The sequence below is a fragment of the Odontesthes bonariensis genome, chromosome 3, assembly GCF_027942865.1.
Source record: "Odontesthes bonariensis isolate fOdoBon6 chromosome 3, fOdoBon6.hap1, whole genome shotgun sequence".
Lineage (NCBI taxonomy): Eukaryota > Metazoa > Chordata > Actinopteri > Atheriniformes > Atherinopsidae > Odontesthes > Odontesthes bonariensis.
The window spans coordinates 17,276,226-17,287,955 of NC_134508.1; the positions used below are offsets into that span (position 1 = coordinate 17,276,226).

The following is an 11,730-nucleotide window of genomic DNA, read 5'->3' on the forward strand; positions in this document are numbered from 1 at the left end:
TTCACAACAATACTGCACTTTATGTGTAACAAAACTCTTTCTCCTGTTTTTAAGGAACCAACCAGAAAACATTTTGGGGAAAAAGGACTCTCGCTGAGGAAAGAGTCTACTGCCTGTTGCCTTTAAACTAGTCTCAGTGGAAACACACACGCACACATACACATACAAAGCTATGCATTTGGACCATCACTGGAAGCAGATGTCACGTCGCATAAACTCCTGCATTACTACTGGCTGCTGTATGGCCACTCAGATTCAAACACACACTGAGGAACAGTGGTCTTCTGGGCCGCATTCGTATTCTCGCGAGGTCCTTGCAGGCTTTTCCTGGAGGGGTCATCGCTCACTTTATGAAGAATCTTTACTCTCTTGTAGCGCCATGACGTAGCATGAACAAAGACAAGAAAGCACAGCCCTGTGACTTTAGATATTGACTTTGTTCATTATTCCAGAAAAAGGACCACTCAGACTCTTGCCATTTTGAAGGTGAACCGGAGGCAAAGTGGTAAATGACAGGTGAAGGAGAGCAGATATGCTCTCTACACCTAATAAAACATGATTAGATTATGTTATTTTAGGCATGTGACAAAGATCCAACGAAGGAAAAAGATCAAAGGTTTTCTGATCATCTTGCACTGTATAATTATTCAACTGGAAAAGAAGGAAGAGAAGCACATTGACAATCAAACATCTTGTTTGTTTGTAGTTTTACTTCATTTGAATATTCATTCATTTGACCTATGGCACACATTTCTGTGAATGTCAGCATGAGATTTTTATTTTTTTCTAAAGATTCCAGTAATCCAGAGTGAAGCTACAATGAAGTCTGAGATACATATGTTTCATATTGTTTTCTATGTCCACACATATTTTCTTGAATCTCTTTTTTTTCTTTTCTTTCTTGGCCTGTCAGGCGAGCACATGCAGCAAGACCTTAGATAGCTGCACTTACTGTTATCACTCCCTGACAGAGAAAATATGACACGTCAGTCTTTGACAGAGTGCATCTTAAACATATAAGCATACTGTAGTTTGCATTGATGGCATTAGTCACAATGAAGAGCTAATACCTCTAACCACTGGGCCATCAATATAACAGGAGACAGAGATCCCTCATGATGCCTCCGTGCAGCATGACCACTCAGTAATGATTGTATATGTGACAAAGCAGATCACATTTTGGATGACAGAATGGATCCAAAACCTTTATGACAACCACACAGACACACACACAAAGTGCACTTAGACTGCCCTCAGAGTAGAGGGTCTGAATAACTTTGGTCTCAAATTCTGAACTTTGATATTGTCGTTAAGTGGACCAGTGTTTCTTCCTGTGGATGAGCATTCCTGCTGTATTTGTTCAGTGTCTCTTTTCCTATTTTTATCTTAACAGGGACAATCTGATCTGTCCTTTGTTCTTCATTTACCAAGCGCTGCTCTGTTTACTGTCAGCGTCAGGGGCGTTTTGCTCCCTGGACCAAAAAATGACATTGGAGGTGGTTGAATATACAGTCAGTGATATCCACAAAATGCAATTGGACACAGGTTAAACGCAACCGAAGTTTATGAGAACAACGTGCTGTCCCTGGACTGGCATGGCCTAAAGAACATCAAAGACTTTGAAGAGTTTGTGAATGCCTCTTTTCTCTTTCCAAACAGTCAAAAAGCACCAAAAGCACAGATATATAAACAAATTCATTTGACATGACGTGTATTTATACTTTCAGATTTTTCGTCTTTGAAGTGCCCTTTGCGTGTCTTAACACAGTTACGACGGTGCTAATACAGAAAGTTTGCTTTCTTTAATGTTTAGTTCTTTCTTTGTGTTGCATTGTTCGTGCAACTCAAACTCAAACCTGCCCATTACATGTTAATGCAGTGAAAATGTGAAAACACATGACGGCGACCGAACAGCTGGTGTACAGCAGTGTCTGAAGGTTGGACGGCCCGACGACCGAGTGTAGCTTTAAATGGATTTGCATGACAGTAACCTGACAAACCTGATGTCTTATCTTTTTGTCTTAATTATTAGAAATGATCTATTTTTGTATTTGACCAAAAAGAATTAAAAAAAAAATTAAGCCTGCGTATACCTTGAGACCAAATTATCACCTGAATTTATCAACCTGTGTGCAGGTAGCCTTAATAATGTGGAGCTTAATTAAAACTGCAGGCTTGGTTTAATCTCAACTGACTGTTTGAATTGTTTCTGTACAGTGTAAATAATAACGTCTGTTCTATCTTTTTTTTTTGGACTTTTCTACTATTTTGTGTCCAAATAATTCTTAATAAAGGTAAATTATATACATTTGAATGATGACATTTATGTATTTCTGTTTGTATGTTTATCCTTTACAATTTTATGATTGTAAATTTATCACTCTGTCCCCAAACCTTTGAATTCTTGGTGCCAAAAATGAAAGCATCACTCCTTTGACGATGAAAATAATGTACTTATGCATAGCATTGAGCAAGCTTTTATTGTCCACAGGAGATGAAACATGACAAATGATAAAAAGGAAATGAAAACAGTACAAAAGAAACATGATCAAACAGTAATTACTTACATAGTTCCAAATTAATCTGTTCTACTGTATGTGTAATCACTTCATCAACGCTTTGGCATGTTTTCTAAGAAGCTTTCCACTGCATTATATTTCAGTTGTTCAGTGAAATTCCGTTCAAAAAGATATCTTATAGCTGCAGTTCAGCACAGCTTTCTGTACATTTAATATCGAACAAGCTGAGCTGAAAATAAACAAGTGGCTGAACTGTGATCAGTGGTTTCTCGTCAAAAGCATAGTAAATAAAGCATAAGCAGGGTTTAAGTAATACAGTGTGCATATATCAAATTCACAAACAGATACACTTCAAACCCTCCCCAAATACTCAGAAAGCTATCCAGTTACTGCAGCACAACAAAGCAGAAGATCTGCGTCAGATTCTTAGAGTTCTTCCTCCTCCCGCCTCGAGAGCCAGAGCGATTAGCTTATTAGCATTTTAGCTGTAAACATTCATTGGCTGTGACTGCCCTCTAACCATTACTCTGCCATTATCATTAGTCATCTTAATGTCTGTCAGGCAGTGAGTCATCCAGCAAAAAAGGTCGATGGTGAATGATGGTTATCGTGGTGTCACCGAAGGCACTCAAACCAGCAGCCATTTTGTTTCATTGTCACCGCAGGCCAGCTGTTTGTTTGTTTCTTTTTTCCATCGTTCAGAGTGTTCAGCAGTTCACTGGACTGTCACATTTCCACATGGAATTCCAGTGAAAGCTGCGTTACCATGTCATGAGTCAAGCACATGTCCAGAGAAAAAAGATTTGTAAAGATGAGGGGGGGGGGGAGTGGAGAATCTTGTGAGGCGGGAGCAAATTTCTTCGAGTTTGGAGAATTTCCTATTTGTCAATTTATCTGTAGAGAGGAGAAACACAAAGATGAGTAAATGTAACACACTGAAGACTCAAGGCCCAGAAGAAAACTTCAACACACACTTGCTTCGACTGGACTCTGGCTGCGCTGAGGTCATAAAAATGTGTGTACAAACAAACAAACACTTCTGTTTAGCGGAAAGTGGAAAAATCCCTGCAGCTCTTTAACTTCAACTTCTCTTGTTTTAACAAGCAAACATTTCATCTGCAGCTCTCTGTAATTACAGTGTGCCTTTCCATGCTTCCAAAAACACATCCAGAGACAGTCCAGTTCACATGACTTTCATCATGCCATTCAAGCATGACTGTGTGAATTGAAAAACAACAGAATTTTCTTTGTCTAACGATCTATTTTTTTAAAGTAAAAACCTTTAGTAAAAAGAATGGGATGTCCTTTCTCTTCTTTTATTGTTTAGTTGTTTGAAAAGTCACATTTTTATTTTACCTCCTTTCTGTGCCTGTGAGTCTCAATTGCATGAGTATGTTTGACAGATCCTGATGTATTTCCGGCCCAAGTGATGTGGCCTTTTATTGCCTACGTGTCACAACAGAAGTCCTTCCTCCCCTCCGGCCCTCTACCCCTGCAGCCATCTGGCCACCATTCATATGAAGAAAAGTTCAGGCCCCTACAGCAATCAAATGTACACACAATAACACACACAACCCTCCCACCTGCACTTGGCCTTCAATTTGGACCTCTAAAAATAAAAATCACTATCAGAAGCCGCAACTTCTGGATGAGGCTTTTGATGTAGATGAACCACAGAGGACTTTACATCTGGTCCTCGATTGGCCAGGAGTGCAAGCCAGATATTCAATATGCACAGAAGAGCATCCAACAGCTGGTCAGTCCAGAATGTAAAACATATACACGCGCACGGGTGTAGCAGGGCCAGGAGTTCCGGCAGAGGAAGGAGCAGTGAGAATCATTGATTATGATATAAACAGAGGAGAGAGTATTGTTTTCTTCAACCTCAACAGAACAGTTCTCTTATTCTCACGGTCTCAAGCAGGGCCAGATACCCACACGTCATTTTGAAATGCATAAAACCGCACAAGTTTCGCTTACGGTCATGTGTGTGCATGCTGCTAAAGAAAAATATTCAACCGTTTTTTTAGATTTTAAGGGCACTGCTGTTCTTATCATATATTGATCAAGTGAAAAATAAATTTCGGAGGGGACAAAGTAACAGGGCCCCCATGTGATTTTCTGCAGTCCAATACAATATGGTTGTACAATATAACCGTAACATGATTGCATAATTAAATCCCGATGGCTGACTATCAAGAAAATTTCAACGCTACAACCACTGATTTGATATCAAGTGGTTCAGTTATTTCGTCCACCTCCTGCATACTGTACCATCCACCACGGAGGAGCTAAGAGTACTCTTCTTATTCTAACCCTTTCAGAAAACTTAAAAAGTTCCTCAAAAACCTGGAGGAATTCCATACTTGATTCCATTTTTTCTGAGGATATTCACATTGTGTATTACACATGTCCTCATTTGTATGACCTCATCAATATGCACCCTGTTTCGATCACACGCACATTCATGCTCCTGCCTTTGAAGTTTCCCGATCCTTTGTGGCCTCATCTCTTTCCTAAAATTACAGGTTCGGGTCAGCTGCGGGCCCCAACTTTCTAGCACTTTCCGTGGTGGCCCCCGCAGAGCGGATGATTGCAGGCAGAGCAAGCAAAGTGGTTGGTAATAGCTGCAGCGATGCGTTCAAGGACACTTGGCGTCACATGCGGGAGCCTTGGCTCTGCATTCGCACTGCTGACCAGAGCCCATCTACGTCTGCTGCAGAGGCCACTGGAGGTTTAACACTAATTCAGAGTAGAACACCTGCAGTGTGCACATGGGCGGCAGCTGCTTGTGTGACTGTGTCTGGACAACGTTATGTGTATATGTTGTATGTAGTCTTGTAATCTGTGATTCATTGATTCTTGCAGTGAAAAACATGTAACGGTGTGAAGGCTGCAGTCGCTTAGAAGCCTGTTTGAAAGGTGTTTGCCTTGACCTGTCGACTAGCAGATGAAAAAGAGTGCAGTACAGACACTCAGTTTCACCTCTAAACCTTCTCTGCCCCTCATCTTTTCCCCCACTACTTTTTTGTTATAATTCCGTTTGAAGGGCTTCTTGTCTCCCTTTCTGAAGGAATGTAACTTCAAGTCTCACAAAACTGGAACCAGGAGATGAGAGAGATAAAAAATCACTGAAAAAACATCTGCGAGTGTATTCCTGTTTACATATATGCACATGTTCACGCAGCCACACACACACACACACACACTGCTGCACAGCTAATTAGAGCTCAACTCCAAACACATACACGAATACACACATATACATGCACTGACATAAACAGGTCCATGCGCCTGACCCTAAGCCTGGTACACACACCTTCCTAATACCTCGCAACTGTTTCCAATCTAAAGGTTCCTGCTTGTCTGGGCCCCGGCGAGGCCTGATTGCACGATACAGGATCCTGAAAGAAAGAGGGCAAGGCTGCAGGGGGAGAGGGAGTGATGTGCCTCCACTTTTTTTTTCTCTCTCCCCACTCTCCCTTTCTTTCCCTCCTTTCATGCTGTACCTGTGCAGGAATCTGGTGTCTGTTAAAATGATTGAAAAAAGAAAACAGACCCTGGAGATTGTAGGGGAAAACATTTGTCTTAAATTCATCAGAGGTCTGTCAAACACTGGGAGCCCGAGAGGTTAGATTACGATGGTGATAATAGTTCATTTCAGTTCATAAAGTGAAACAACTGAGAGGCTTTTTGTGAAATTTTGAGTCTTGCTACTGCATAAACTAATTGTATTTCTATTATTTATTGCAGTGATCGTTTAGGTCTTGCCAGCTTGGGGAAACATACTTACACAAAAGTTATTTCTGCTGATCAAAGTGTTTGTTATACACGGAGGTTCATTACTAATCCACATAGTGATTTGTATCCATGTACTGTAAATAGAGAGTTGTTCATGAAAGTGTTATAAGGAAAGAGATTTGACAGAATCTAAAGACTTTTCTTTACTTATTATTCATACACATTTAGAAACTGGGTTTTGAAAATTGCGGTGTATAATTCAAAGCCTTTTTTTTTCTTATATTTAGGAATCTACACAAGCTCAGCACTTTACATTTAATTCATGACTGTTTGATTATGATTGTACCTGCAAGTATATTTTACATGGATTTTTAAAAAATGATTATTCATGTCTTCTGATGCATTTTGTTTTCTTAAGCTTTCTTTTTTCTTTTACTGATTAATTTTCTTGTACGAAAAGAACACCTTTTCATTGCATAACTAACTAGCTGTGCAATGGGTTTTTAGAAATCAAACCAGTTGTATGCAGCACTTTCATACAAACAACATGAACCCAGATAATTATTAATGCTCCTGCATTTTTTAGAATCTGCGAAAAAGAAAAAAACAATCGTTTAGCAGTTACAGTGATTGAAAATGGATGCTTTTAAAAAAAACTGTACAATTCTCTACAGCATAATCTAAGGACTATCTAAAGCATTTTCACGTTTAGTCGTTGAAATTCGCCATTTGTAACATATCAATGTTTATGAGTTTGGGACTACATTTTGGCATATATTCAGTAGTTTTAAATGTTCAAACACTAAGAATAGGCAAAGTGAGGAGATGTTTTGTTTGTTCTGTATTTGAATTTGGCTACAAAATCTGTTCTGCATGTGACCGTGGAACTACTCAGCATGTAGCATTGCCAGAAATATAAACTGCATACTTTTCTATTGAGATATTTTAATCAATATTTCAAATCACTTGTCTCCTTGCTGCTATTTACTTGATAAAACAAATGCACATTTAATTTTATACGGACACTTATTTCTTTTAAATTTTTGTGTGTGAGCGTGTGTGTGTAGTGTTTGTTTCCAGTATTTGTTGATCGAGCTGAAAGACTCTTAAAAAATTCAATTTACGGCTATTTAGAGACTGTTTAGAGAAATTTTCATGAATTCAACATTTTCTTCCTGGTTTTTTTTCTGTGTCTAAATGTGTGTTTGGGTTTTTGGTTCATACCTTAGGGGCTGCAGTGGCCTGATACGCTGCACTGGACAAAACTGTGGGACAGACAAGGGACAGAAGTGGAAACAGTGGAGGAAAACAGGAGTGGAGGGTTGCAGCGACATATATTCAGCTGTAAAAAAAAAAGGGAGTGAACTACTATGCAGCACAGAAGTCACGTAGGATGAAAAATGTATGCAAAGGTTTTAGATGAAAAGGTTAGGATCAGACCATAAGGGAAGAATTCAGAGGGTCAGAGGTCAGGATATGGATGCTAATACAGACAGGTTGGGTGGGGGTGGAGTTGTGGAAACAAGAGGGTATAGGAGAGAAGATCTGTGGGGTCCTAGTGGCTGGTGGACATGGCCCAGGCCCCCTCCATCCTCCAAACAGAGAAGGCGTAGCTGAGTCTTTCGTGGGCCAGGTAGTTGCAGCTGGCCAGCTTCGCGTCCATCTCATCGCTCTGCAGCACCTGGTAAAGGAAGTCGATGTAGCGCGAGGCCAGCTTCAGGATCTGGATTTTGCTCAGCTTGTCTGAGGGTAGTGTGGGGATGATTTTGCGTAGAGAGGCAAAGGCATCGTTCAGGGACTGAGTGCGTTGACGCTCTCGCACATTTGCAATGACTCGCTGAGAGTGTAGTTCCTCGAAGGGTGGCTCCGGCCTGGGGCCCAAAGACGAGGGAGCCAAAGACACCACCGTCGTCGGGCTTTTCTTGGGCTTCTTGGGCCCAGCCGGCAGCAAGCTGCTGGGACTGCCAGTGCTGCTCTCCTCTGCCTGACTGAGGCTGTCCTTTTTAGGATAAGGGGAACGCTTTCGATTTCCTTGTTGTGTGGTCTTTTTCGATCCTCTCTCAAGCTCCTCTTCACTGGCCCCCAGCCCTCCTTCAGGGGAGTTGGTGCAGGACACCTCTTCTCTCATTGTAGTGTCCAAAGATGACTTTCCAACCTCCACAGCAAAGACAGGATTATGTACAGCTCTTTTTTACAGGTTGTCTTCACTGAAACCCTCTGCAAACCTCAGCTTGACAAACTTTGGTAACAAACGTCTTCTTCTCCGTCAAACAAAGTTACGACTGCTAAAGCTCCATCAGATTGGCTGTCTTGTTTCCTGGTTACCTTCTTGAATTTCTCACTTTCACATTTCCCCCTCAGCCTGCCAGACAGAGGAACAACAAACCATTTGACAGGCAGGTCCACCTCTGCCTCTTTTATAGGCAAACGCTAACCCGGAGCTGCCGTGCACTTCTCATTGGATCAACAGACTTCTAGGGGGTGTGGTTCAGCCTGGGACGACCATGAAAGCAGGAAGTGTGCGTTCGTGGGGCGGGTGATAGGGAAAGGGGGTAAGTGGCGCTTTCAACCAATAAGAAGCGCTGTGTCTAATGTTGCAGAGATGTCTGAGAATTTATGGGTTCCAGATTTGGGCTGCACCCTCAGTCCGCCTGCATCCTCGTGTCTACACAGACCCCGTATTTCTGACAGTCACCTCGTGTACGCTTTAATGCATGATACTTGATATATTTTCATTTATGTGATTATCACAGAGACATTGTGTTACAATATTTTTAACAAATCTGCAGCTTATACACTCAGTGTTTAAATATTTTCCTTTGAGAACAGGAATGCGTTCACACTAACATTGGTCTGTCATTATTTCCATCTCGCTGATGACCAGACACTATAAAAACAAATTTGTGGAACTATAGGACACATGGTGGACTGACTTAATGAAAAAACTGTGAACTAAAAAGAATAAAGGAGAGTTATAGGTTGAAATAGGGTGGCTCTTAGAGAGCTCAGTCCTTCTCTAAAGCCAGTGCCCTATCTCGCAATTTTAAAGGAAGAGGTCCAGATGAGACTGTCAATCTCCACATCTCAACCATGTATCACAAAACTGACATTAAAACATGCTTCAGTAAAGGAGTAATGCACTACAGTGATGTGAAATATGTATGTATCAATTACACATTCATTATCTAAAATGATGCTCATTCCTGACATTTCACTGTCTCTTCAAACCCTAAAGTATGCTCACAAACCAGACGTTCTTCAGTCCATTCCCTCACCTGGCTATTCTTGGTTTTAGAATAGCTCTTTTTGCTCAATTTTCTCCATCATCAGCTGTCTGACTCCTCTGCATTGAGTTCGGAAGGTAGTGCATACAAGACCCTAAGTAACCCCTGACCTCGATGGCCCATGGACCTCAGCCTGCAGAGGTGAGAGAGTACCTAATTGTGCCGTCCATGGCCTCAAGGCAGACCCAGCACATGTTCTACCCCCACACCGCCAACCCATCTGGATCTGCAGTAGCTTAGATTCCTTTTCCTCACATTGGCAGCCATGACACAGCAGGTAGGCCCTGCTGAGAAAAAGTTTTGTTTGTTCAGTCTGTGCAACCTACAATTTTGACTAATAACTTAATCTTGTATGAATCCATCCTTGCATCCCTATCAGTTTCCCAACAGCAACCATTTTATACCTACATGCGTCACAACCCAGTGACTCATCTGCAGATCACTGCAGAGCATCTTGAGGGGAGTTTTCCGCTGCTCTAAGCTGTAGAAATGTTGGACTTTTTGATGACAGCATACTCTTTGGTAGCCCAAATGTTTGAGCGCATCCATCTCCAAAAGAAGGAAATTCGCCTAAATTAAGTTCAGGTCAAGGCAATATGGAGAAATACTAAGAAAATGGTTTAGTGTATAAGCAAGTGTTTCATGTGTTGTAACTACATTTCATGTCCCTCTTTAGATGTAGTCTGAAATCTTTGAGGCATGAATTTGGGTGTGATTTCAGAGGGGTTTGAAGGATGTGTGGAGAACGCTTCAGGAGAATCTTGATGAGCCCCGTGATTGCACTGGTTTACATTTCATTCATATAGAGCAGGACTGAACTTAAAGTAGTTCAATCCCAGTTGGGTTCAATCAACTTGGAAGAGAGAGTCAAAAAGTATGGCTACGATCAAAGCAAGGGTGGATGGAGACGGTGAAATATATGAAGTTAGATTCACATAACACGCCAAGTCAACACCAGGATTAACTGGTGTTAGTCAAGAGGCTCATTGGGAGCTCTGACAGAGACAGTGGAAGGACAGGAAAGTCATTGTTGCTGGTGCTAATCTCAGGAGCTCCTGCTTACCTTTAACGAAAGCGTGGCTCTGTGCCACCATGATGGAAAAAATGAGCTAACATAGCGGGTAGGCCAACAGGAATGTTGTGGCCCATAGAAGAATAGGAGGGGAGGAAAAGAGGGAGAGAAGCAGAGAAAAATAAGAAATGGGTAGGAAAAAGAGAAGAAAGAAGAAGGGGGAAAAAAGTGAGGCTGTCCAAACAGAACCAGATGCAGGAGTGTGGAGGCTTGTTTGATCTCGATCCTCATAGGCTGATTGATGTTGCACATTTCATTTCCTTGTCAGAGTCTTGACATAATGTTTCACTAAACACTTAGGCCCTGCTCTCATCTTTGTTCTGCTTCCACAGGGGTCATAATTAACCCTTTGTGGAGCCGAATTTAGATCGTACATATATCAATATACAGTATATAGACTTACATGCACACACGGGGCAGCTTGGATATAAAAAAAAGCAGATGTATTGTCTATTTCTGTCTCTACACCATATGGCTTTGACCTGACAGAAATACTGCTCCGAAGAGCAGCCATGTTAAACTTTGAAGTTTTTTTGAGGGGGGGGGGGTTCAAAATTCGGAATGCAGTCAATTCAATTTCCATCATACAACAAAATCTTGAAGCGTTGTGGTGACATCAGCTGGTAGGAGCATGGCAGCATGGCCAATCATAAGTGATGTGTTTGGAAATCCATGCAGGCCAAGCAAAAGGAACCAGTCATTACTTTCCTGTTCACCTTCACCCTGGGTGTTTCCTCACCCTTCTGGGCTGCTGTTTTTGACATTTGCACACAACACATACACATACACATACACATACACATACACGTACACATGTCCTGCCATCCTTCAATCCCTCCTTCTCCACATACTCATCCTTCAAGGGCTCCATCCCAAGAGCTTATAGTGACACAGAGGCAGACATCTGGGACCCATTTCCCCCTCCCAGAGAAACCCTTCCTGTGGGGTATCCACTTAGAAGGGTTTTGGGAGGAGCAGGGCGGTTGGCTGGATGGTGGGGGTGGGGATGTGCTAATGGGTGTAGGTGCATGGTAGAGGGGGAGGGTGCTGGTGATGGGAGTGGGTGGGGTGGAGCGGTTTGATTTGGGGTGAAGGGGAAAGGTTTCAACAAGAG

At 41.8% G+C, this 11,730-nt stretch overlaps 2 protein-coding genes across 4 annotated transcripts in view; one reads left to right on the forward strand and one right to left on the reverse strand.

Annotated features, from left to right (window-relative positions):
- The window catches only part of LOC142376902 (histone deacetylase 7-like), a 40,712-nt gene extending 38,398 nt beyond the window's left edge, over positions 1 to 2,314 (forward strand). For all 3 annotated transcript variants that reach the window (XM_075460578.1, XM_075460577.1, XM_075460576.1), the window contains exon 25: positions 55 to 2,314. In XM_075460578.1, the coding sequence (XP_075316693.1) occupies positions 55 to 97 (43 nt within the window). In that variant the 3' untranslated portion in view covers positions 98 to 2,314. The remainder of the gene's footprint in view (positions 1 to 54) is intronic.
- A 175-nt stretch (positions 2,315 to 2,489) lies between these two features.
- Positions 2,490 to 8,634, reverse strand: LOC142377747 (twist-related protein 2-like). Its single transcript, XM_075462056.1, has 2 exons — positions 7,485 to 8,634; positions 2,490 to 3,413 (listed from the first exon to the last, which is right to left on the reverse strand). The coding sequence occupies exon 1, from the start codon at positions 8,386 to 8,388 to the stop codon at positions 7,816 to 7,818; it is 573 nt and encodes a 190-aa protein (XP_075318171.1). The 5' UTR covers positions 8,389 to 8,634; the 3' UTR covers positions 2,490 to 3,413; positions 7,485 to 7,815.
- Positions 8,635 to 11,730: the final 3,096 nt, after the last annotated feature.